Raw genomic sequence first — 27,564 nt, forward strand, 5'->3', positions numbered from 1 at the left:
TTCGAAGAAGGAACGTTTGTTGCACAATTTGGATGTTGTTCGCGCTCTAAAATTCTATTTAGATGCTACAAAGGATTTTAGACAAACATCTTCCTTGTTTGTTGTTTATTCTGGTAAAAGGAGAGGTCAAAAAGCAACTTCTACCTCTCTTTCTTTTTGGATTAAAAGCATCATCAGATTGGCTTACGAGACTGCCGGACGGCAGCCTCCTGAAAGAATCACAGCTCATTCCACTAGGGCTGTGGCTTCCACATGGGCCTTCAAGAACGAGGCTTCTGTTGATCAGATATGTAGGGCAGCGACTTGGTCTTCACTGCACTCTTTTACCAAATTTTACAAGTTTGATACTTTTGCTTCTTCTGAGGCTATTTTTGGGAGAAAGGTTTTGCAAGCCGTGGTGCCTTCCATTTAGGTGACCTGATTTGCTCCCTCCCTTCATCCGTGTCCTAAAGCTTTGGTATTGGTTCCCACAAGTAAGGATGACGCCGTGGACCGGACACACCTATGTTGGAGAAAACAGAATTTATGTTTACCTGATAAATTACTTTCTCCAACGGTGTGTCCGGTCCACGGCCCGCCCTGGTTTTTTAATCAGGTCTGATAATTTATTTTCTTTAACTACAGTCACCACGGTATCATATGGTTTCTCCTATGCAAATATTCCTCCTTAACGTCGGTCGAATGACTGGGGTAGGCGGAGCCTAGGAGGGATCATGTGACCAGCTTTGCTGGGCTCTTTGCCATTTCCTGTTGGGGAAGAGAATATCCCACAAGTAAGGATGACGCCGTGGACCGGACACACCGTTGGAGAAAGTAATTTATCAGGTAAACATAAATTCTGTTTTTTTTTTTAAATGAACATCATCATTCTGATACTGATAATGGTTCTTCTGGTTCAGAGGTTTCTGTCTCAGAGGTTGATGCTGATAAATCTTTGTATTTGTTCAAGATGGAATTTATTCGTTCTTTATTTAAAGAAGTATTAATTGCATTAGAAATAGAGGATTCTGGTCCTCTTGATTCTAAATCTAAACGTTTAAATAAGGTTTTTAAATCTCCTGTAGTTATTCCAGAAGTGTTTAATCTCCCTGATGCTATTTCTGAAGTAATTTCCAGGGAATGGAATAATTTGGGTAATTCTTTTACTCCTTCTAAACGTTTAAGCAATTATATCCTGTGCCATCTGACAGATTAGAGTTTTTTGGGACAAAATCCCTAAGGTTATGGGGCTGTCTCTACTCCTGCTGCTAAATGTGCTACTATTCCTACGGCAGATAGTAATTCATTTAAGGATCCTTTAGATAGGAAAATTGAATCCTTTCTAAGAAAAGCTTACTTATGTTCAGGTAATCTTCTTAGACTTGCTATATTTTTAGCGGATGTTGCTGCAGCTTCAACTTTTTGGTTAGAAGCTTTAGCGCAACAAGTAACAGATCATAATTTTATAGCATTATTATTATTCTATAACATGCTAATAATTTTATTGGTGATACCATCTTTTGATATCATTAGAGTTGATGTCAGGTATATGTCTCTAGCTATTTTAGCTAGAAAAGCTTTATGGATTAAACTTGGAATACTGATATGTCTTCTAAGTCAACTTTGCTTTCCCTTTCTTTCCAGGGTAATAAATTATTATTTCAACTATTTCTGGAAGGAAGGGAACTTTTTTTCCAAAGGATAAAAAATCTAAGGTAAATTTAGGTCTAATAATCATTTCGTTCCTTTCCTCACAATAAGGAACAAAAGCCTGATCCTTCATTCTCAGGAGCGGTATCAGTTTGGAAACTATTTCCAGTTTGGAATATATCCAAGCCTTTTAGAAAACCTATAGCCAGCTCCTAAGTACCCATGAAGGTGCGGACCTTATTCCAGCTCAGCTGGTATGGGGCAGATTACGTTTTCTTCAGAGAAATTTTGATCAATTCCGTTCTCAATTTCTGGTTTCAGAACATTGTTTCAGAAAGGTACAGAATTGACTTCAGTTAAGGCCTCCTGCTAAGAGATTTTTTTCTTTCCCGTGTCCCAGTTAACGCCGCAAAGGCTCAGCATTTCTGAAATGTGTTTCAGATCTAGAGTTGGCTGGAGTAATTATGCCAGTTCCAGTTCTGGAACAGGGGCTGGGGTTTTATTTTATCTCTTCATTGTACCAAAGAAGGTCAATTCCTTCAGACCAGTTCCGGATCTATCAATATTGAATCGTTATGTAAGGATACCAACATTCAAGATGGTTACTGTAGGACTGTCCTGCCTTTTGTTTAGCAAGGGCATTATATGTCTACAATAGATTTACAGGATGTGTATCTACATATTCCGATTCATCCAGATCACTTTTAGTGTCTGAGATTCTCTTTTTAGACAAGCATTACCAGTTTTGTGGCTCTACCGTTTGGCCTAGCCTCAGTTCCAAGAATTTTTTTCAAAGGTTCTCGGTGCCCTTCTTTCTGTAATCAGAGAACAGGGTTTTTTGGTATTTCCTTATTGGACAATATCTGGGTACTTGCTCAGTCTTCTCATTTTCGAAGAATCTCATACGAATCGACTTGTGTTGTTTCTTCAAGTTCATGGTTGGAGGATCAATTTACCAATCAGTTCATTGATTCCTCAGACAAGTGTAACCTTTTTAGGTTTCTAGAATAGATTCAGTGTCTATGACTCTGTCCTTGTCAGACAAGAGAAGTTTAACATTGATATCAGCTTGTCAAAACCTTCAGTCACAATCATTCCCTTTGGTAGCCTTATGCATGGACATTTTAGGTCTTAGGACTGCCGCATCAGATGCGATCTCCTTTGCTCGTTTTCACATGCGACCTCTTCAGCTCTGTATGCTGAACCAATGGTGCAGGGATTACACAAAGATATCTCAATTAATATCTTTAAACCGATTATACGACACTCTCTGACATGGTGGGCAGATCACCATCGTTTAGTTCAGGGGGCTTCTTTGTTCTTCCGACCTGGACTATAATCTCAACAGATGCAAGTCTTACAGGTTGGGGAGCTGTGTGGGGGTATCTGACGGCACAAGGGGTTTGGGAATCTCAGGAGGTGAGATTTCCGATCAATATTTTGGAACTCCGTGCAATTTCAGAGCTCTTCAGTCTTGGCCTCTTCTGAAGAGAGAGTTGTTCATTTGTTTTCAGATAGACAATGTCACAACTGTGGCATACATCAATCATCAAGGAGGGACTCACAGTCCTCTGGCTATGAAAGAAGTATCTCGAATTTTGGTTTGGGCGGAATCCAGCTCCTGTCTAATCTCTGCGGTTCATATCCCAGGTATGGACAATTGGAAAGCGGATTATCTCAGTCGCCAAACGTTGCACCTGGGCGAATGGTCTTCACCCAGAGGTATTTCCTCAGATTGTTCAAATGTGGGAACTCTCAGAAATAGATCTGATGGCTTCTCATCTAAACAAGAAACTTCCCTGGTATCTGTCTGGATCCAGGGATCCTTGGGCGGAGGCAGTGGATGCATTATCTCTTCCTTACAAGTGTCATCCTGCCTATATCTTTCCGCCTCTAGTTCTTCTTCCAAGGGTATTCTCTAATATTCTAAAGGAATGCTCGTTTGTCCTGCTGGTAGCTCCAGCATGGCCTCACAGGTTTTGGTATGCGGATCTTGTCCGGATGGCCTCTTGCCAGCTGTGGACTCTTCCGTTAAGACCAGTCTTTCTGTCTCAAGGTTCTTTTTTCCATCAGGATCTCAAAACCTTAATTTTAAGGTGTGGAGTTTGAACGCTTGATTCTTGGTCAAAGAGGTTTCTCTGACTCTGTGATTGATACTATGTGACAGGCTCGTAAATCTGTATCTAGAGAGATATATTATAGAGTCTGGAAGACTTATATTTCTTCAGGATGGTTTAGATAAAGGTTTGTCCGCAAGTTTCTTGAAAGACAAATCTCTGCTCTTTCTGTTCTTTTTCACAGAAGGATTGCTAATCTTCCTGATATTCATTGTTTTGTACAAGCTTTGGTTCGTATAAAACCTGTCATTAAGTCAATTTCTCCTCTTTGGAGTTTGAATTTGGTTCTGGGGGCTCTTCAAGCTTCTCCTTTTGAACCCATGCATTCTTTGGTCGTTATATTACTTTCTTGGAAAGTTTTGTTTCTTTTGGCCATCTCTTCTGCCAGAAGAGTCTCTGAATTATCTACTCTTTTTTGTGAGTCTCCTTTCTCCAACATAGGTGTGTCCGGTCCACGGCGTCATCCTTACTTGTGGGATATTCTCTTCCCCAACAGGAAATGGCAAAGAGCCCAGCAAAGCTGGTCACATGATCCCTCCTAGGCTCCGCCTACCCCAGTCATTCTCTTTGCCGTTGTACAGGCAACATCTCCACGGAGATGGCTTAGAGTTTTTTAGTGTTTAACTGTAGTTTTTATTATTCAATCAAGAGTTTGTTATTTTGAAATAGTGCTGGTATGTACTATTTACTCAGAAACAGAAAAGAGATGAAGATTTCTGTTTGTATGAGGAAAATGATTTTAGCAACCGTCACTAAAATCCATGGCTGTTCCACACAGGACTGTTGAGAGCAATTAACTTCAGTTGGGGGAACAGTGAGCAGTCTCTTGCTGCTTGAGGTATGACACATTCTAACAAGACGATGTAATGCTGGAAGCTGTCATTTTCCCTATGGGATCCGGTAAGCCATGTTTATTACGATCGTAAATAAGGGCTTCAAAAAGGGCTTATTAAGACTGTAGACTTTTTCTGGGCTAAATCGATTGATTATTAACACATATTTAGCCTTGAGGAATCATTTTATCTGGGTATTTTGATATAATAATATCGGCAGGCACTGTTTTAGACACCTTATTCTTTAGGGGCTTTCCCAAAGCATAGGCAGAGCCTCATTTTCGCGCCGGTGTTGCGCACTTGTTTTTGAGAGGCATGGCATGCAGTCGCATGTGAGAGGAGCTCTGATACTTAGAAAAGACTTTCTGAAGGCGTCATTTGGTATCGTATTCCTCTTGGGGCTTGGTTGGGTCTCAGCAAAGCAGATACCAGGGACTGTAAAGGGGTTAAAGTTCAAAACGGCTCCGGTTCCGTTATTTTAAGGGTTAAAGCTTCCAAATTTGGTGTGCAATACTTTTAAGGCTTTAAGACACTGTGGTGAAAATTTGGTGAATTTTGAACAATTCCTTCATGTTTTTTCGCAATTGCAGTAATAAAGTGTGTTCAGTTTAAAATTTAAAGTGACAGTAACGGTTTTATTTTAAAACGTTTTTTGTACTTTGTTATCAAGTTTATGCCTGTTTAACATGTCTGAACTACCAGATAGACTGTGTTCTGAATGTGGGGAAGCCAGAATTCCTATTCATTTAAATAAATGTGATTTATGTGACAATGACAATGATGCCCAAGATGATTCCTCAAGTGAGGGGAGTAAGCATGGTACTGCATCATTCCCTCCTTCGTCTACACGAGTCTTGCCCACTCAGGAGGCCCCTAGTACATCTAGTGCGCCAATACTCCTTACTATGCAACAATTAACGGCTGTAATGGATAATTCTGTCAAAAACATTTTAGCCAAAATGAACACTTATCAGCGTAAGCGCGACTGCTCTGTTTTAGATACTGAAGAGCATGACGACGCTGATAATAATATTTCTGAAGGGCCCCTAACCCAGTCTGATGGGGCCAGGGAGGTTTTGTCTGAGGGAGAAATTACTGATTCAGGGAACATTTCTCAACAAGCTGAACCTGATGTGATTGCATTTAAATTTAAGTTGGAACATCTCCGCATTCTGCTTAAGGAGGTATTATCCACTCTGGATGATTGTGACAAGTTTGTCATCCCAGAGAAACTATGTAAAATGGACAAGTTCCTAGAGGTGCCGGGGCTCCCAGAAGCTTTTCCTATACCCAAGCGGGTGGCGGACATTGTTAATAAAGAATGGGAAAGGCCCGGTATTCCTTTCGTCCCTCCCCCCATATTTAAAAAATTGTTTCCTATGGTCGACCCCAGAAAGGACTTATGGCAGACAGTCCCCAAGGTCGAGGGAGCGGTTTCCACTTTAAACAAACGCACCACTATACCCATAGAGGATAGTTGTGCTTTCAAAGATCCTATGGATAAAAAATTAGAAGGTTTGCTTAAAAGGATGTTTGTTCAGCAGGGTTACCTTCTACAACCAATTTCATGCATTGTCCCTGTCGCTACAGCCGCATGTTTCTGGTTCGATGAGCTGATAAAGGCGGTCGATAGTGATTCTCCTCCTTTTGAGGAGATTATGGACAGAATCAATGCTCTCAAATTGGCTAATTCTTTCACCCTAGACGCCACTTTGCAATTGGCTAGGTTAGCGGCTAAGAATTCTGGGTTTGCTATTGTGGCGCGCAGAGCGCTTTGGTTGAAATCTTGGTCGGCTGATGCGTCTTCCAAGAACAAGCTACTTAACATTCCTTTCAAGGGGAAAACGCTGTTTGGCCCTGACTTGAAAGAGATTATCTCTGATATCACTGGGGGTAAGGGCCACGCCCTTCCTCAGGATCGGCCTTTCAAGGCAAAAAATAAACCTAATTTTCGTCCCTTTCGTAGAAACGGACCAGCCCAAGGTGCTACGTCCTCTAAGCAAGAGGGTAATTCTTCTCAAGCCAAGCCAGCTTGGAGACCAATGCAAGGCTGGAACAAGGGAAAGCAGGCCAAGAAACCTGCCACTGCTACCAAGACAGTATGAAATGTTGGCCCCCGATCCGGGACCGGATCTGGTGGGGGGCAGACTCTCTCTCTTCGCTCAGGCTTGGGCAAGAGATGTTCTGGATCCTTGGGCGCTAGAAATAGTCTCCCAAGGTTATCTTCTGGAATTCAAGGGACTTCCCCCAAGGGGGAGGTTCCACAGGTCTCAGTTGTCTTCAGACCACATAAAAAGACAGGCATTCTTACATTGTGTAGAACACCTGTTAAAAATGGGAGTGATTCATCCTGTTCCATTAAGAGAACAAGGGATGGGGTTCTACTCCAATCTGTTTATAGTTCCCAAGAAAGAGGGAACGTTCAGACCAATCTTAGATCTCAAGATCTTAAACAAGTTTCTCAAGGTTCCATCGTTCAAGATGGAAACCATTCGAACAATTCTTCCTTCCATCCAGGAAGGTCAATTCATGACCACGGTGGATTTAAAGGATGCGTATCTACATATTCCTATCCACAAGGAACATCATCGGTTCCTGAGGTTCGCATTCCTGGACAAACATTACCAGTTCGTGGCGCTTCCTTTCGGATTAGCCACTGCTCCAAGGATTTTCACAAAGGTACTAGGGTCCCTTCTAGCTGTGCTAAGACCAAGGGGCATTGCTGTAGTACCTTACTTGGACGACATTCTGATTCAAGCGTCGTCCCTTCCTCAAGCAAAGGCTCACACGGACATTGTCCTGGCCTTTCTCAGATCTCACGGATGGAAAGTGAACGTGGAAAAGAGTTCTCTATCTCCGTCAACAAGGGTTCCCTTCTTGGGAACCATAATAGACTCCTTAGAAATGAGGATTTTTCTGACAGAGGCCAGAAAAACAAAACTTCTAGACTCTTGTCGGATACTTCATTCCGTTCCTCTTCCTTCCATAGCTCAGTGCATGGAAGTGATCGGGTTGATGGTAGCGGCAATGGACATAGTTCCTTTTGCACGCATTCATCTAAGACCATTACAACTGTGCATGCTCAGTCAGTGGAATGGGGACTATACAGACTTGTCTCCGAAGATACAAGTAAATCAGAGGACCAGAGACTCACTCCGTTGGTGGCTGTCCCTGGACAACCTGTCACGAGGGATGACATTCCGCAGACCAGAGTGGGTCATTGTCACGACCGACGCCAGTCTGATGGGCTGGGGCGCGGTCTGGGGATCCCTGAAAGCTCAGGGTCTTTGGTCTCGGGAAGAATCTCTTCTACCGATAAATATTCTGGAACTGAGAGCGATATTCAATGCTCTCAAGGCTTGGCCTCAGCTAGCGAGGGCCAAGTTCATACGGTTTCAATCAGACAACATGACAACTGTTGCGTACATCAACCATCAGGGGGGAACAAGGAGTTCCCTGGCGATGGAAGAAGTGACCAAAATCATTCTATGGGCGGAGTTTCACTCCTGCCACCTGTCTGCTATCCACATCCCAGGAGTGGAAAATTGGGAAGCGGATTTTCTGAGTCGTCAGACATTGCATCCGGGGGAGTGGGAACTCCATCCGGAAATCTTTGCCCAAGTCACTCAGCTGTAGGGCATTCCAGACATGGATCTGATGGCCTCTCGTCAGAACTTCAAAGTTCCTTGCTACGGGTCCAGATCCAGGGATCCCAAGGCGGCTCTAGTGGATGCACTAGTAGCACCTTGGACCTTCAAACTAGCTTATGTGTTCCCGCCGTTTCCTCTCATCCCCAGGCTGGTAGCCAGGATCAATCAGGAGAGGGCGTCGGTGATCTTGATAGCTCCTGCGTGGCCACGCAGGACTTGGTATGCAGATCTGGTGAATATGTCATCGGCTCCACCTTGGAAGCTACCTTTGAGACGAGACCTTCTTGTTCAGGGTCCGTTCGAACATCCGAATCTGGTTTCACTCCAGCTGACTGCTTGGAGATTGAACGCTTGATCTTATCGAAGCGAGGGTTCTCAGATCCTGTTATCGATACTCTTGTTCAGGCCAGAAAGCCTGTAACTAGAAAGATTTACCACAAAATTTGGAAAAAATATATCTGTTGGTGTGAATCTAAAGGATTCCCTTGGGACAAGGTTAAGATTCCTAGGATTCTATCCTTCCTTCAAGAAGGATTGGAAAAAGGTTTATCTGCAAGTTCCCTGAAGGGACAGATTTCTGCCTTGTCTGTGTTACTTCACAAAAAGCTGGCCGCTGTGCCAGATGTTCAAGCTTTTGTTCAGGCTCTGGTTAGAATTAAGCCTGTTTACAAACCTTTGACTCCTCCTTGGAGTCTCAATTTAGTTCTTTCAGTTCTTCAGGGGGTTCCGTTTGAACCCTTGCATTCCGTTGATATTAAGTTATTATCTTGGAAAGTTTTGTTTTTAGTTGCAATTTCTTCTGCTAGAAGAGTTTCAGAATTATCTGCTCTGCAGTGTTCTCCTCCTTATCTGGTGTTCCATGCAGATAAGGTGGTTTTACGTACTAAACCTGGTTTTCTTCCAAAAGTTGTTTCTAACAAAAACATTAACCAGGAGATTATCGTACCTTCTCTGTGTCCGAAACCAGTTTCGAAGAAGGAACGTTTGTTGCACAATTTGGATGTTGTTCGCGCTCTAAAATTCTATTTAGATGCTACAAAGGATTTTAGACAAACATCTTCCTTGTTTGTTGTTTATTCCGGTAAAAGGAGAGGTCAAAAAGCAACTTCTACCTCTCTCTCTTTTTGGATTAAAAGCATCATCAGATTGGCTTACGAGACTGCCGGACGGCAGCCTCCCGAAAGAATCACAGCTCATTCCACTAGGGCTGTGGCTTCCACATGGGCCTTCAAGAACGAGGCTTCTGTTGATCAGATATGTAGGGCAGCGACTTGGTCTTCACTGCACACTTTTACCAAATTTTACAAGTTTGATACTTTTGCTTCTTCTGAGGCTATTTTTGGGAGAAAGGTTTTGCAAGCCGTGGTGCCTTCCATTTAGGTGACCTGATTTGCTCCCTCCCTTCATCCGTGTCCTAAAGCTTTGGTATTGGTTCCCACAAGTAAGGATGACGCCGTGGACCGGACACACCTATGTTGGAGAAAACAGAATTTATGTTTACCTGATAAATTACTTTCTCCAACGGTGTGTCCGGTCCACGGCCCGCCCTGGTTTTTTTAATCAGGTCTGATAATTTATTTTCTTTAACTACAGTCACCACGGTACCATATGGTTTCTCCTATGCAAATATTCCTCCTTAACGTCGGTCGAATGACTGGGGTAGGCGGAGCCTAGGAGGGATCATGTGACCAGCTTTGCTGGGCTCTTTGCCATTTCCTGTTGGGGAAGAGAATATCCCACAAGTAAGGATGACGCCGTGGACCGGACACACCGTTGGAGAAAGTAATTTATCAGGTAAACATAAATTCTGTTTTTCTGATTTTGCATCAGGATAAGGCGGTGCTGCGAACTTCTTTTGAATTTTTTACCTAAGGTTGTGAATTCTAACAACATTAGTAGAGAAATTGTGGTTCTTTCATTATGTCCTAATCCTATGAATTCTAAGGAAAATCATTGCATTCTTTGGATGCTGTTAGAGCTTTGTAATATTATGTTGAAGCTACTAAGTCTTTCCGAAAGACTTCTAGTCTATTTGTCATCTTTTCCGGTTCTAGAAAAGACCAGAAAGCTTCTGCCATTTCTTTGGCATCTTGGTTGAAATCTTTATTTCATCATGCCTATGTTGAGTCGGGTAACACTCCGCCTCAAAGGATTACAGCTCATTCTACTAGGTCAGTTTCTACTTCCTGGGCGTTTAAGAATGAAGCTTCGGTTGATCAGATTTGCAAAACAGCAACTTGGTCCTCTTTGCATACTTTTACTAAATTCTACCATTTTGATGTGTTTTCTTCTTCTGAAGCAGTTTTTGGTAGAAACGTACTTCAGGCAGTGGTTTCAGTTTGAATCTTCTGCTTATGTTTTTTCATTAAAATTTTATTCTGGGTGTGGATTATTTTCAGCAGGAATTGGCTGTCTTTATTTTATCCCTCCCTCTCTAGTGACTCTTGTGTAAAAAGATCCACATCTTGGGTAATCATTATCCCATACGTCACTAGCTCATGGACTCTTGCTAATTACATGAAAGAAAACATAATTTATGTAAGAACTTACCTGATAAATTCATTTCTTTCATATTAGCAAGAGTCCATGAGGCCCGCCCTTTTTTGTGGTTGTTTTGTTTTGTTTTTATAAAGCACAATTATTCCAATTCCTTATTTTATATGCTTTCGCACTTTTTTCTTATCACCCCACTTCTTGGCTATTCGTTAAACTGAATTGTGGGTGTGGTGAGGGGTGTATTTATAGGCATTTTAAGGTTTGGGAAACTTTGCCCCTCCTGGTAGGAATGTATATCCCATACGTCACTAGCTCATGGACTCTGGCTAATATGAAAGAAATGAATTTATCAGGTGTAAGTTCTTACATAAATTATGTTTTCTGTATTTTTTTTTTTTTTTTTCTGCTATCAGGGTTAGTTATCCTTTGCTAATGGGAGCAATCCTTTGCTAAAATTGTGTTTTTTACAAAGATTTGATGCTATAACTTTCAACTGTCATAACTTTTTCTGTGCTTCTTATAGGCACAGTACGTTTTCATATTATAGTAAATTACTTGAAAAGTATTTCCAAGTTGCTAGTTTATTTGCTAGTGTGTTAAACATGTCTGATTCAGAGGAAGATATCTGTGCTATATGTGCTAAAGCCAAAGTGGAGCCCAATAGAAATTTGTGTACTAACTGTATTGATGCTACTTTAAATAAAAGTCAATCTGTACAAATTGAACATATTTCACGAAACAACGAGGGGAGAGTTATGCCGACTAACTCGCCTCACGTGTCAGTACCTGCATCTCCCGCTCGGGAGGTGCGTGATATTGTAGCGCCGAGTACATCTGGGCGGCCATTACAAATCACATTACAGGATATGGCTACTGTTATGACTGAAGTTTTGGCTAAATTACCAGAACTAAGAGGTAAGCGTGATCACTCTGGGGTGAGAACAGAGTGCGCTGATAATATTAGGGCCATGTCAGACACTGCGTCACAATTTGCAGAACATGAGGACGGAGAGCTTCATTCTGCGGGTGACGGTTCTGATCCAAACAAACTGGATTCAGATATTTCAAATTTTAAATTTAAGCTGGAAAACCTCCGTGTATTATTAGGGGAGGTGTTAGCGGCTCTGAATGATTGTAACACAGTTGCAATACCAGAGAAAATGTGTAGGTTGGATAAATATTTTGCGGTACCGGCGAGTACTGACGTTTTTCCTATACCTAAGAGACTTACTGAAATTGTTACTAAGGAGTGGGATAGACCCGGTGTGCCGTTCTCACCCACTCCGATATTTAGAAAGATGTTTCCAATAGACGCCACCACACGGGACTTATGGCAAACGGTCCCTAAGGTGGAGGGAGCAGTTTCTACTTTAGCTAAGCGTACCACTATCCCGGTGGAGGATAGCTGTGCCTTTTCAGATCAAATGGATAAAAAGTTAGAGGGTTACCTTAAGAAAATGTTTGTTCAACAAGGTTTTATATTGCCACCTCTTGCATGCATTGCGCCTGTCACGGCTGCAGCAGCATTTTGGTTTGAGTCTCTGGAAGAGACACTTGAATCAGCTCCATTAGATGAGATTACACACAAGCTTAAAGCCCTTAAGTTAGCTAACTCATTTATTTCAGATGCCGTAGTACATTTAACTAAACTTACGGCTAAGAATTCCGGATTCGCCATTCAGGCACGCAGAGCACTGTGGCTAAAATCCTGGTCAGCTGACGTTACTTCTAAATCTAAATTGCTTAATATACCTTTCAAAGGGCAGACCTTATTCGGGCCCGGGTTGAAAGAAATTATCGCTGACATTACAGGAGGTAAAGGCCATGCCCTGCCTCAAGACAGAGCCAAACCTAAGGCTAAACAGTCTAATTTTCGTTCCTTTCGTAATTTCAAAGCAGGAGCAGCATCAACTTCCTCTGCACCAAAACAGGAAGGAGCTGTTGCTCGCTACAGACAAGGCTGGAGACCTAACCAGTCCTGGAACAAGGGCAAGCAGGCCAGGAAACCTGCTGCTGCCCCTAAGACAGCATGAATCGAGGGCCCCCGATCCGGGAACGGATCTAGTGGGGGGCAGACTTTCTCTCTTCGCCCAGGCTTGGGCAAGAGATGTCCAGGATCCCTGGGCGTTAGAGATCATATCTCAGGGATACCTTCTAGACTTCAAATTCTCTCCCCCAAGAGGGAGATTTCATCTGTCAAGGTTGTCAACAAACCAAATAAAGAAAGAGGCGTTTCTACGCTGCGTACAAGAGCTTTTATTAATGGGAGTGATCCATCCGGTTCCGCGGTCGGAACAAGGACAAGGGTTTTACTCAAATCTGTTTGTGGTTCCCAAAAAAGAGGGAACTTTCAGGCCAATCTTGGATTTAAAGATCCTAAACAAATTCCTAAGAGTTCCATCGTTCAAAATGGAAACTATTCGGACAATTTTACCCATGATCCAAAAGGGTCAGTACATGACCACAGTGGATTTAAAGGATGCTTACCTTCACATACCGATTCACAAAGATCATTACCGGTATCTAAGGTTTGCCTTTCTAGACAGGCATTACCAGTTTGTAGCTCTTCCATTCGGATTGGCTACGGCTCCGAGAATCTTCACAAAGGTTCTGGGTGCTCTTCTGGCGGTACTAAGACCGCGAGGAATTGCGGTAGCTCCGTACCCAGACGACATTCTGATACAAGCTTCAAGCTTTCAAACTGCCAAGTCTCATACAGAGTTAGTACTGGCATTTCTAAGGTCGCATGGATGGAAGGTGAACGAAAAGAAGAGTTCTCTCTTTCCACTCACAAGAGTTCCCTTCTTGGGGACTCTTATAGATTCTGTAGAAATGAAGATTTACCTGACAGAAGACAGGTTAACAAAGCTTCAAAATGCATGCCGTGTCCTTCATTCCATTCAACACCCGTCAGTAGCTCAATGCATGGAGGTGATCGGCTTAATGGTAGCAGCAATGGACATAGTACCCTTTGCACGTCTACATCTCAGACCGCTGCAATTGTGCATGCTAAGTCAGTGGAATGGGGATTACTCAGACTTGTCCCCTACTCTGAATCTGGATCAAGAGACCAGAAATTCTCTTCTATGGTGGCTTTCTCGGCCACATCTGTCCAGGGGGATGCCATTCAGCAGGCCGGACTGGACAATTGTAACAGACGACAGCCTACTAGGTTGGGGCGCTGTCTGGAATTCTCTGAAGGCTCAGGGACAATGGAATCAGAGTCTCCTACCAATAAACATTCTGGAATTGAGAGCAGTTCTCAATGCCCTTCTGGCTTGGCCCCAGTTAACAACTCGGGGGTTCATCAGGTTTCAGTCGGACAACATCACGACTGTAGCTTACATCAACCATCAGGGAGGGACAAGAAGCTCCCTAGCAATGATGGAAGTATCAAAGATAATTCGCTGGGCAGAGTCTCACTCTTGCCACCTGTCAGCAATCCACATCCCGGGAGTGGAGAACTGGGAGGCGGATTTCTTAAGTCGTCAGACTTTTCATCCGGGGGAGTGGGAACTTCATCCGGAGGTCTTTGCCCAAATACTTCGACGTTGGGGCAAACCAGAGATAGATCTCATGGCGTCTCGACAGAACGCCAAGCTTCCTCGTTACGGGTCCAGATCCAGGGATCCGGGAGCGGTTCTGATAGATGCTTTGACAGCACCTTGGACCTTCGGGATGGCTTATGTGTTTCCACCCTTCCCGATGCTTCCTCGATTGATTGCCAGAATCAAACAGGAGAGAGCATCAGTGATTCTAATAGCGCCTGCATGGCCACGCAGGACTTGGTATGCAGATCTAGTGGACATGTCATCCTGTCCACCTTGGTCGCTACCTCTGAAACAGGACCTTCTGATCCAGGGTCCCTTCAAACATCAAAATCTAATTTCTCTGAAGCTGACTGCTTGGAAATTGAACGCTTGATTTTATCAAAACGTGGTTTTTCTGAGTCAGTTATTGATACCTTAATACAGGCTAGGAAGCCTGTTACCAGAAAGATTTACCATAAGATATGGCGCAAATACTTATATTGGTGCGAATCCAAGAGTTACTCATGGAGTAAGGTTAGGATTCCGAGGATATTGTCTTTTCTACAAGAAGGTTTAGAAAAGGGTTTATCCGCTAGTTCCTTAAAGGGACAGATTTCAGCTCTGTCCATTCTTTTACACAAACGTCTGTCAGAAGTTCCGGACGTTCAAGCTTTTTGTCAGGCTTTAGCTAGGATCAAGCCTGTGTTTAAAACTGTTGCTCCACCATGGAGTTTGAACTTAGTTCTTAATGTTTTACAGGGGGTTCCGTTTGAACCCCTTCATTCCATTGATATCAAGTTGTTATCTTGGAAAGTTCTGTTTTTAATGGCGATTTCCTCGGCTCGAAGAGTCCCTGAGTTATCTGCCTTACATTGTGATTCTCCTTATCTGATTTTTCATTCAGACAAGGTAGTTCTGCGTACTAAACCTGGGTTCCTACCTAAGGTGGTCACTAACAGGAATATCAATCAAGAGATTGTGGTTACATCTTTGTGTCCTAATCCTTCTTCGAAAAAGGAACGTCTGCTACACAATCTAGATGTAGTCCGTGCCCTGAAATTTTATCTACAGGCAACTAAGGATTTTCGACAAACGTCTTCCCTGTTTGTCGTTTATTCTGGTCAGAGGAGAGGTCAAAAAGCTTCGGCTACCTCTCTCTCCTTTTGGCTTCGTAGCATAATACGGTTAGCCTATGAGACTGCTGGACAGCAGCCTCCTGAAAGAATTACAGCACATTCTACTAGAGCTGTGGCTTCCACTTGGGCCTTTAAGAATGAGGCTTCTGTTGAACAGATTTGCAAGGCTGCAACTTGATCTTCTCTTCATACTTTTTCCAAATTTTACAAATTTGACACTTTTGCTTCTTCGGAGGCTGTTTTTGGGAGAAAGGTTCTTCAGGCAGTGGTTCCTTCCGTATAAAGAGCCTGCCTGTCCCTCCCGTCATCCGTGTACTTTAGCTTTGGTATTGGTATCCCATAAGTAATGGATGATCCGTGGACTGGATACACTTAACAAGAGAAAACATAATTTATGCTTACCTGATAAATTTTTCTCTTGTAGTGTATCCAGTCCACGGCCCGCCCTGTCACTTTAAGGCAGGTAATTTTTCCATTAAACTACAGTCACCACTGTACCCTATGGTTTTCCTTTCTCTGCATGTTTTCGGTCGAATGACTAGTAATGGCAGTTAGGGGAGGAGCTATATAGCAGCTCTGCTGGGTGAATCCTCTTGCACTTCCTGTTGGGGAGGAGTTAATATCCCATAAGTAATGGATGATCCGTGGACTGGATACACTACAAGAGAAATAAATTTATCAGGTAAGCATAAATTATGTTTTTACTTGTTAACAGGTACAAACATTGTCTGGTGGTGAACTTCAACGAGTGGCGCTGGCTTTGTGTCTAGGGAAGCCTGCTGATGTCTACCTAATTGATGAGCCTTCTGCGTACCTGGATTCTGAACAGCGTCTCATGGCCGCCAGAGTTGTCAAACGGTAATTTGTGAATATTCAAGAACATTGTCTTTGCTTTCCATATGAGTCAATTTATCCAGAAAAGAACTTTATTCCTTACTGTAAATGGACTGAATCATGGCACCATCTCTTAATGTCAATTTTCATTGTGGCATTTGTCCATTGTTTGATGTGCTGTTTTTAACACACATTATTATTTTTTATATATATTTAATATAATTTTTTTTTTTTTTTTTTAAATGTATGCTGGTATATATGGCCCTGGGACAGATCCTTTTCACCATTTCCTTTCTTGCGTGCGTCGGATTTTTAGCATCTCTGGTTATCGCACGGCCCTTTAGTCCTCGCGCAACAGTTTAAGCCTGCCGGGTTAGGACACGTTTGCACGGTTATGCTCACATCTGGTTTTGGTGCCCAAAATCTCCTTTAGTAGTTAGGCTTTTACGCGCGTGTTCGGATTTAATGTTCCTCCTGCTTTGTTTTGCATTTTGGCTTGGCGCACATTCTACATGTCAACCTTTTAGCTGCTTAGGAAGGGGTAAGTGGTTTCCATTCCTCAAAAGCTTTTTAAGGGGGTTTCTAGTGTTTATTGCATTGCTTTGCCATATGCTATAATTGAGCAGAAGGATTCTAAATCTACCCAAGAAACTGAGTGTTCTGAACACCTTTCTACCATTTTAGGTATGCTTATAGTAAAAAAAAAAAAGCAGCCTTCTCTAGGTCATTTGTGTTTAGATTTGTTAATGCAATCAGGCCAATCTAATGCTGTTTCTCTGGGTACTAATGCACCTAGTGTTTGTTCAATTCTGATGTAGTGCCTCCAGCCAGGAAAAATGTTATCAAGGCTGCAGTTTCTGAAGCATTGGCTGCTCTCCCGTCCTCAAACGAGTGTAAAAGGTAAATTCAGATTTTACCTTCTACAAGTGCTATGTTCCCTAAGACCAGGGATACTGTTTAGTCTTCATATGGTGAAGTTTTCTCTAGGGGTGAGGATACCTCATCTGATATTTCCTCTTTTGTTTAAAGTTGAACATATTCATTCTCTTTTAAAGGCGGTCTTAATCACTTTAGGGGGTTATAAGAACCTAAAGTTTCTGATTAGCCTTTGTAATCATTTAAATTCAGTCTTTAAAGGGACATTACAGTCAATATAAATGCACATAGATTTATTGCATCTTTGAATAGAAACTTATTTTCAATATACATGTATTGGCAAAAATGTTTCTATTAAGAGTTATCACTGTTTTAGTGTTAACATTTTTTCTCTGCACCTGCATGTGAAGCATAGCTAGATATTTTCACTGCACCCACATTTTAAATAATGCAGCTGCTCAGATCATCAGTGGGGCTTGTATCATGTCAACAATTAACAAATTGAGTCATTACCAGATGGTAAAAGCACCTTAGGCTCTCCGAACAAGTGTTGCGTTTAAAATGCTGGTGCATACTTAAATACACTTTTAAAACCGCTATAGCTTTTTTTAGAAGACTTTTTGCTAATGCATGTATATTACAAAATTTGCTTCTGTTCAATACAGAAATGCACCCATGTGGTTTCCAATTTTGTCTGGAATATCCCCTTTAAGACTGTTAGTCTCCCTGAGGTTCTCCTGATGTTGTCAATGACATGATCTCTAGGGAATGGTCTAAGCCAGGTAATTATTTTACTACTCCTGCAAGGTTTCAAAAGTTATAACCTTTACCTGCTGCTAATTTAGATTTATAGGAACCTGTTCCCAAGGTGGATGGGGCCATTTCCTCTTTCGCTAAATGTACTACTATTCCTTTGGAAGACAGTACTTTCTTTAAGGACCCTTTAGACAGGGCCTTTTTACATGCAGGTTATATTCTCAGACCAGCTATTTTATTGATGCTTATTTTTATTGCTGCTACTTCTACTTACTGGTTGTCTAGTCTTTCAGAACAGTATTCTGATGACTGTTAGTGCAAATCTATTGGGTTTACTTCAGATTGCCAATTCTTGTATTTGTGATGCTATTTTTTATATTATGAAGATTATTGTCAAAAGCATGTCTTTGGCATTTCTTGCCAAGAGAGCTTTGTGGCTTAAATTCTGGTCTGCTGATATGGTGTCTAAATCTAGATTGTCTTTCCTTTCAGAAAAATAAGTTATTTGTTTCTGATTTAGATTCTATTATTTCTACTGTTACTGAAGGTAACTTTCTTCCTCAAGACAAAGTCTAGAGGGAAATCCAAAGCTTCCTAATCATTTTTGTTTCTTTCGTCAGAATACAGAACAGAAAGCTGATTCCTCTGCAAAAAGCTAGGTTCCTCTAGTTCAGTCTAGAGACCTAATGATAACTGGAACAAGTCCAAACGGAGTAAAAAAAACCTATCCCTACTTCCAAAACTGCATGAAGGTGCGACCCCCGATCCAGAAGTTCTGGTAGTGGGCAGATTAAAGGGACAGTCTACACTAAAATTGTTTTAGATAATGCCTTTACTATCTATTCCCCAGCTTTGCACAACCAACATTGTTAGATTTATATACTTAATTACATTCAAACCTCTAGATTTCTGCCTTTTTTCAAAGGCTCTATAGACAGCCTCTTAATCACATTTTTGTATTTGCTTTTTCACAACAGGAGACTGCTAGTTCATGTTGGCCATATAGATAACATTGTGTTCACGCCCGAGGAGTTATTTAAGATTTAACACAACACAGTACTAAATGCAAGTCAATAGATAATAAATACAAAGTCGTGTTCAGGGGCTGCAATTAACGATTATTTTCATAATCTATTAATTGGCCGATTTATTTTTTCGACTAATCGGATAAAAAATAAATAAATCATTTTTCCTATATTTAAAATAAAATCCACATACTGAGTGTTATAAATATAAACTTCAGACTAAAACTTTACAACTTTACATTAACATAATTGTTGGTCCAATTTTTTAAGCAGCAGAACAAACTTTTATAATTAAGCAAAACAAATCCACAAACTGAAAAGAGAGAGAACTAGTAGAAGGTAGACTACCACTATTTATAACATTCTGTTTTTCACTCTTTCAGAAACTTTGCATTGAAATGCAAAAATGTTAACATGTCCACATGCTCCTGGCTGAGGCTTGCATACTTTTTTTGCAAGCTTTTTTGCCTGCAGCAGAGGGAGAGGCGCTCAGATGGTGTTGAGGTGCCTGAGATGCATAAGTAGAGTTTTGCCAATTTCACCAAGGTGGGCTATTTATTTTTGTTGGCTCTCCACCAATGCAAGGGGCCTCTTAACAAAGTAAGCTTGGACTTCATTCTGCCATAAAAATATCTTGAATATCTATATGCAATGGTAAACAACCAGCTATAATGCTAGGGGAAACATATCTAGTCCACTCTTAAAATAACAGATATATACTTACAGAGGTTGAATTTGGTACATATTCCATTTAATTAAAAATATAAAAAAAGGCAAAAAAATGGAACTTGATGCACCTGTTTCCGCGAGAGCCTTCAGGCTCACCGGAAACAGCGGTCTTAAGACCGCTGCTCAATAACTGGCCAATTGCCTCTGAGGCCGCGGTCTGCAATCCGCCCAATCCTATACGATCGGGCTGATTGACACCCCCTGCTAGAAGCTGATTGGGCGCAAATCTACAGGGTGCAGCATTGCACAAGCAGTTCTGGTGAACTGCTTGTGCAATGTTAAATGCCGACAGCGTATGCTATCGGCATTCAGTGATGTCTGTCGGACATGAAACGCTACAGTGTATCATGTCTGACAGAAATTGATAAATTGGCCCCAATATATCAGTAACAGGACACAGCCTTACACATTTATCTACAGAGTATATATAATCCGCAATAGCAAGGGATCCGCTAAAAATTGTGCAAACAGGTAATAGTGGCATCAATACATATAACAAATGCCATCAATCTAGGGCTAGGTGTAAATAATAAGCTCAGCACTATATCATACAAAGCATAGTCTCAAATCACCTGATTTAATATAAACAATCCATATGATGACTTCTTTTATTTCTGGGTTGCAGATAAGACAGGAGTAGTTGTAAACGTAAATAGAAACTTATACTGTCCTGAAAAAGTGAAAAGTAAAATGTCTGTAAATGTCCTTTAGGCTAAGGGCATAACCATAAAACTAAATACCATGTGCACAAGCTTATTGGAGTAAAGTAGCTGGTGCAGTGCACAAACCAACCAATTGTAAACCAACTAATCGATTGAGATTCGTTGACAACTATTTTCATAATAGATTATGCTGATTAGTTGTTGCAGCTCTAATAAATATGTTGGCTATGCAAAACTGGGGAATGGGTAATAAAGGATTTACTATCTTTTTAAAACAATAAAAATTCTATTGTAGACTCTTTCAGGAGGCTTGGTTTGTCTGTTCCAGATCCCTGTGTTCGAAATATCTCAGGGATATATAGTAGTATTCAGAACAAGGCCTCCCTGAGGAAGGTTTTTTTTTTTTTATCTGTCTAGTGTCCCAAGGAATACTGTATAAGCTCAAGCTTTTCTTCAGGCTGTCTCAGATCTGGAAGATATGGGAGTGATTTGTTCCAGTTCCTTTGCAGGAACAGGTGATTACAAACCTGTTAAGAGCCTTAAGATCTAGAACTGGTCTAAAAGAATCTTTCACAATGGAAACTATGTGGACTATTCTGCCTTTTGCTTAGCAAGGTCATTTTATGTCCACAATAGATTTAAAGGATGCTTACCTTTCATATTCCTATTCACAGAGATAATTTCCAGTTTCTGAGGCATGCCTTTCTAAACAGGCATTCAGTTTGTTGCTCTTTCATTTGGTCTGGCTACAGCTCCAAGAATATTCACAAAAGTTCTGGATGCCCTTTTGTGTGTTATCAGGTCTGAGGGTATTGCAGGGTTTCTATACCTGGATGACATCTTAGTTCAAGCTCCGTCCTCTCTAGCAGTATATCGCACCAACCGACTCTTGATGTTTCTTCAACAGCATGATTGGAGTATCAATTTTACAATTCCTCAGGCAAAGGTAACTTTTTTGGATTTTCAAATTGATTCAACATCCATGAGTCTTTCTCTAGCAGAGAAGGTTGAAATTGGTGTCCGCTTGTCACATGAGGCCTCTTCAGGTTTGTATGCTGCCTCAATGGTGCAGAGATTATACTCTGCTTTGGATCCCAGTGCAAGTCAGTCTCTAACTTGGTGGCAGGATAATTAGTTTATTATTCAGGGGCTTTTGCTCATCTTACCTCTGGGCAAGTCTCTCAGGCTGGCAAGCTGTTTGGGGGTCTCTGACAGCACAGGGAGTTTGGGATCCTCAGGAGGCAAGGTTACCAATTAACGTTCTAGAACTCTCTGCATTTTTCAGGGTCATTCAACTTTGGCTGCTATTGAAAAGGCAGGAACTCAGTTCCCAGGCAGTGATGAAGGTGTTTCGGATTCTCTCATGGGCAGAAGCCAATTCTTGTCTAGTCTCTGCAATTCATATTCCAGGAGTGAACAACTGGGAGGCATACTTTCTTAGTCGTCAATCTCTACATCCGGGGTGTGTTCAGTCAGATTGTGGATCTTTGGGGTCTCCTAGAGAGAGATCTTATGGCCACTTATTTGAACAACAAACCTCCCAGCTACTTTGCGAGGTCCAGGGATCTTTAGGCAGTTAGATTATCTAGTAGTTCCTTGGTCTTTTCAGCTTTCTTATCTGTTTCCACCTCTTTTTCTTCTTTCCAGAATGGTTTCTAAGATAAGGCTCGTAATCCTGATTGCCCCAACATGGCCTCACAGGATTTGGTATGCGGGTCTGGTTCAGATGCCCTATTGCCCTCCTTGGTCTCTTTCTCTGCGGTCAGACCTATCTCAAGGTCTGTTTCTTTTTAAAGATACGATGAGTCCACGGATTTCATCCTTACTTGTGGGATATCGCCTCCTGGTCAGCAGGTTCAAAAAGTTGTATCCTTTGCCAACAGTTAGATTGGAGTTTTGGGAAAAAATCCCCAAAGTTGATGGGGCTATTTCTACTCTTGCTAAACGTACTACTATTCCTATGGAAGATAGTACTTCCTTTAAGGACTCTTTAGATAGGAAACTTGAATCTTATCTAAGGAAAGCTTATTTATATTCTGGCTATCTTCTCAGGCCTGCCATTTCTATGGCTGATGTTGCAGCCGCATCAACTTTTTGGTTGGAAAGCTTAGCGCAACAGGAAACAGACCCTGATTTGTCTAGCATTGTTCGCTTGCTTCAACATGCTAATCATTTTATCTGTGATGCCATTTTTGATATCATCAAAATTGATGTTAGATCTATGTCTTTAGCTATTTTAGCTAGAAGAGCTTTGTGATTCAAATATTGGAATGCTGACATGGTACCTAAGTCTAGATTTCTATATCTTTCTTTCCAAGGTAACAATTTGTTTGGTTCTCAGTTGGATTTGATTATTTCAACGGTCACTGGGGGAAAGAGATTTTTTTTACCTCAGGATAAGAGATCTAAGGGTAAATCTAAAGCTTCTAATTGTTTGCGTTCTTTTTGACAGAATAAGGAACAGAAAGCCAATCCCTCCCCAAAGAATCTGGTTCCAATTGGAAACCTTAAAGTTGGAATAAATCCAAGCCGTTTAAGAAACCAAAGCCAGCCTCCAAGTCTGCATGAAGGTGCGGCCCTCATTCCAGCTCAGCTGGTGGGGGGCAGATTAAAATTTTTCAAAAACATATGGGCAGATTCTGTCCAAAATCATTGGATTCAGAGTATTGTCTCTCAAGGGTATCGAATAGGATTCAGAGTAAGATCTCATGTGAGAAGATTTTTCTCTCTCACGCGTCCCAGTAAATCCAGTGAAGGCTCAGTCTTTTCTGAAGTGTGTTTCAGATCTAGAGCTTTCAGGGGTAATCATACCAGTTCCGTTCCAGGAACAGGATCTGGGGTTTTATTCAAATCTGTTCATTTTCCCAAAGAAAGAAAATTCATTCAGGCCAGTTCTGGATCTGAACATTTTTAACTTTCAAAATGGTGACTATAAGGACTATTCTGCCTTTTGTTCACCACGATAGATTTACAGGATGCATATCTTCATATTCCGATTCATCCAGACCACTATCGGTTTCTGAGATTCTCTTTTCTAGACAAGCATTACCAATTTGTCGCTCTTCCATTTGGCCTAGCGACAGCTCCAAGGAATTTTTCAAAGGTTCTCGGTGCCCTACTCTGTAATGAGAGAACAGGGTATTGCAGTGTTTTCTTATTTGGACGATATCTTGCTACTAGCTCAGTCTTTACATTCTGCTGAATCTCACACGAATCAACTAGTGTTGTTTCTTCAGTGACATGGTTGGAGGATCAATTTACCAATGAGTTCCTTGATTCCTCAGATAAGGGTCACCTTTTTAGGTTTAGATAGATTCAGTGTCTATGAGTCTGTCTCTAACAGACGAGACAAATAAAATTGGTTTCAGCTTGTCGGAACCTTCAGCCTCAATCATTCCCTTCAGTAGCTATGTGCATGGAAGTTTTAGGTCTCATGACTGCAGCATCGGACGCGATCCCCTTAGCTCATTTTCATATGAGACCTCTCCAGCTTTGTATGCTGAATCAATGGTGCAAGGATTATACAAAGATATCACAATTAATATCCTTAAATCCCAATGTTCAACTCTCTCTGACTTGGTGGTTAGATCACCATCGTATAGTTCAAGGGGCCTCTTTTGTTCGTCCAACCTGGACTGTGATCACTACAGATGCAAGTCTTTCAGGTTGGAGAGCTGTCTGGGGATCTCTGACAGCACAAGGGGTTTGGAAATCAAGAGGCGAGGTTACCAATCAATATTTTAGAACTCCGTGCTATTTTCAGGGCTCTTCAGGTTTGGCCTCTGTTGAAGAGAGAACCATTCATTTGTTTTCAGACAGACAATATCACAACTGTGGCAAATGTGAGCCTATGCATTTTGAGCCTATGCATTCCTTGGATATTAAACTACTTTCTTGGAAAGTGTTGTTCCTTTTCTGCTCTTTCTTGTGAGTCTCCTTTTCTGATTTTCCATCAGGATAAGGCAGTTTTGCGGACTTCATTTAAATTTCTACCTAAGGTTGTGAATTCTAACAACATTAGTAGAGAAATTGTTGTCCCCTCTGTGTCCTAATCTTAAGAATTCTTTGGAGAGATCCTTACATTCTCTGGATGTTGTAAGAGCTTTGAAATATTATGTGGAAGCTACTAAAGATTTCAGAAAGACTTCTAGTCTATTTGTTGTCTTTTCTGGTTCTAGGAAACGTCTGAAAGCTTCTGCCATGCCCTTGGCATTTCGGTTAAAGCTTTCGATTCATCAGGCTTATTTGGAGTTGGGTCAGGCCCCGCCTCAGAGAATCACAGCTCATTCTACTAGATCAGTCTCCACTTCATTGGCTTTTAAGAATGAAGCTTCAGTTGATCAGATTTGCAAAGCAGCAACTTGGTGGTCTTTGCATACATTTACTAATTTCTACCTTTTTGATGTATTTGCCTCTTCGGAAGCAGTTTTTGGTAGAAAAGTTCTTTAGGCAGCTGTTTCAGTTTGATTCCTCTGCTTAGGTTTTAAGTTTTTTTTCTTTGCATTTATGAGAAACTTATTCTCTTGGGTTTGGATTTAATTTTTCCAGCAGAAAATGGCTGTTTTTATTTTTATCCCTCCCTCTCTAGTGACTCTTCTGTGGAGTTTCACATCTTGGGTATTGCTATCCCATACGTCACTAGCTCATGGACTCTTGCCAATTACATGAAAGAAAACATAATTTATGTAAGAACTTACCTGATAAATTCATTTCTTTCATATTGGCAATGTATTTAAAGGCAAAAGAGACAGGTTGCTTCAGCGGTCTATGATTAAGGCAAGCACCTGAAACATGTAAGACCGCTACACGTTACATATTATGCAACTTGCCCTGCTTTTTTGGTCAATGGAATTTGGTAAGTTTTGGACCTCAGCTCTTTAATCCCGTCTACCTCTAAATTTCTCTTACCCCTGACTTTTCTCCACTTGGCCCTATGCTTATATTTTCAATCTATGACTTTCTACTCTGTAACTCTTAAGGATTTTCAGTTTCCCCTAGTACAGCCCCTTATATCTTCATTAGAGATCCTTCCTAAATCATGATTAAACCACAAAAAAACACTGATGTAGGTAGGTCCTCAACCTTATGTTTGGCTGATCAGTGTCTGTCAAATAACTCCCTTTTTCTTATCTACATCTTTTGTTGTCATCTTAATCTCCTCTCTAGAAACAACTTTAGTCTGCTGCTTTTACTACCTTTGCAGTCATCCTAATTATTCTTATTGCCCGTTTTGACCTTCTACTCCTGTTAATCTTGAGGGGGAAACTACTAAAGATATTGCTATTTTTCCTGAAATTTGTGATTCCTTTTTTTGGAGGTGCAGTAAGGTTTGAGGAGTTTAAGCCAGGGGTCCTTCACAATCTGGGTTATTGTCGGTCCTGATGTTGGCCACTTGATTAAGTTGCTAGTGGTCTGGTATAGGCCTCTCTTCTTGTGAATATTCTGCCACCCTGTCCTAATGCCTTAAATCAACATTTCCATTACTATTCATTTGTTTTTGTTTAGTGCATGTTGACATTCCAAAAATACAGTAATATAAAAAAGAAATAAATAGACTAAATTTGTCCTCTTTTATAGATTTCCATTAATGATGATTTTTTTTTTTTTTTTTTTTTTTTAACAGATTTATACTCCATGCCAAAAAGACTGCCTTTATTGTGGAGCACGATTTTATTATGGCCACTTATCTTGCTGATCGCGTCATTGTCTTTGATGGTATTCCATCCAGGGATACTGTTGCAAACAGGTATAGTTTGGTTGTTTTTTGAATTTTTTTTTTTTTTTATTAAATGTATTTTGTTTCAAATAAAAATGTGTAGGTTTTTTTTTTTTAACCTTTTAAAATAGTTGATATTGTACACCTAATTTCCTTCCTAAGATAGGGAGAATCCACGGCTTCATTCCTTACTGTTGGGAAATACAACACCTGGCCACCAGGAGGAGACAAAGACACCCCAGCCAAAGGCTTAAATATCCCTTCCACTTCCTCATTACCCCAGTCATTCTTTGCCTTTTGTTACAATATGGGGTGGCAGAGAAGTGTCTTCTGCGAAACCATCCAGACTACTGCTAACAGCTCCTAAGCAATCAGTGTTGACGAGTTTCACTGCCTGCTTTCTCTCACTCAAGTCCATGTCAGGAGCGCTGCTATAAGACTGTCACACTTGAGAGGCTGTGTTCTGTTCCACAGAATGGATCCTGGAGGTAAGATAGTTTCAATTTATTTATTTTTTACACATAAAACGCTGTAACAGGGTCACAGTGTGGCTCCTTTATACCTTGATAGGATCAAGGGTTAATATCCTCTGAGGGGGGTTTATTGAACAGTTAGGGTTAATTAGTGTATTATTTGCATGCTTTGTGTGATTTTATTTTCTGGGCTCATAGACTGTGTGTGTTTTTGGCTGGAACAAACAAGTTTCACTTTCTTTTTTGAAAGTGTTGCACAGCTCCTATTAACTTGCTGTACTTTCCATAGCATGTGGTCTTATGTTAATTTCCTCCATGCTGGCTGAGACTTGAACCTGAGGAGAGCGTTTCCTCTGTTAAAGGGCTAAACGATAAAAGTGTATATCCTGCGCAGATAACAGAAGGGAAAGGGGATATGAAATACCTCTGGCTCTCCTCAGCGGGTCCCTAGTGTACCCAATATGAAAGTAGAAAATAGATGGGGGTGGAGGTGAGCGCCAAAAAAGGCTGAGGTAGGGAATGGGGACACCTGTTAGACTGATAGAGCGGTGTCCACAATGTAGGTTCTCTTGTTGACGTTGGTGGAATCGATGTACAAATAGTATAATAACTATAAATTAGTTGTAAACTTTAAGAATGTATATCAATGTTTAATCCACACAAAAATGTTAAAATATCTCAGATCTACTTAAAAACATACACAGTCCTAAAAATAGAAATAAAAATAACAATCATATAAAATCATGGATCCATGTTACAATAAAATAAATGCAAAAAATGGGAATGCACAATAAAAACCTTTTTGCAATAATTGATCTTATAGACCAAGTATCCTAATTAGGCCACGTGTCCTAATTGGAGTAGTTTATTTAGAAACAGTCCAGATGGTGGTAAATGTTCTTATGGTTATATTTGTCCAATTAAATCACAATATGGAAAAAAAAAAAATTAGTGTCTCTGTCCGTGACCAATTCTGAAATAATTCCAAAGCAGTGTGTGTCCTGTGCCTGAAATGGTGAGAAAATGGAAAATCCAAAAATGTGTGATCACTTAATGTGAAAAAAATGTAGAAAAAATGTAGAAAAAATGTGTAACCTTGCAA

At 41.0% G+C, this 27,564-nt stretch overlaps 1 protein-coding gene across 1 annotated transcript in view; it reads left to right on the plus strand.

Moving 5' to 3' along the window:
* Window positions 1–27,564, plus strand: part of ABCE1 (ATP binding cassette subfamily E member 1) — a 114,983-nt gene that overhangs the window by 65,638 nt on the left and 21,781 nt on the right. The window contains exons 15-16 of the mRNA XM_053700213.1: window positions 16,107–16,249; window positions 25,897–26,019. Of these exons, the coding sequence (XP_053556188.1) occupies window positions 16,107–16,249; window positions 25,897–26,019 (266 nt within the window). The remainder of the gene's footprint in view (window positions 1–16,106; window positions 16,250–25,896; window positions 26,020–27,564) is intronic.

Source organism: Bombina bombina, chromosome 2 (assembly GCF_027579735.1).
Source record: "Bombina bombina isolate aBomBom1 chromosome 2, aBomBom1.pri, whole genome shotgun sequence".
NCBI classification, from domain to species: domain Eukaryota; kingdom Metazoa; phylum Chordata; class Amphibia; order Anura; family Bombinatoridae; genus Bombina; species Bombina bombina.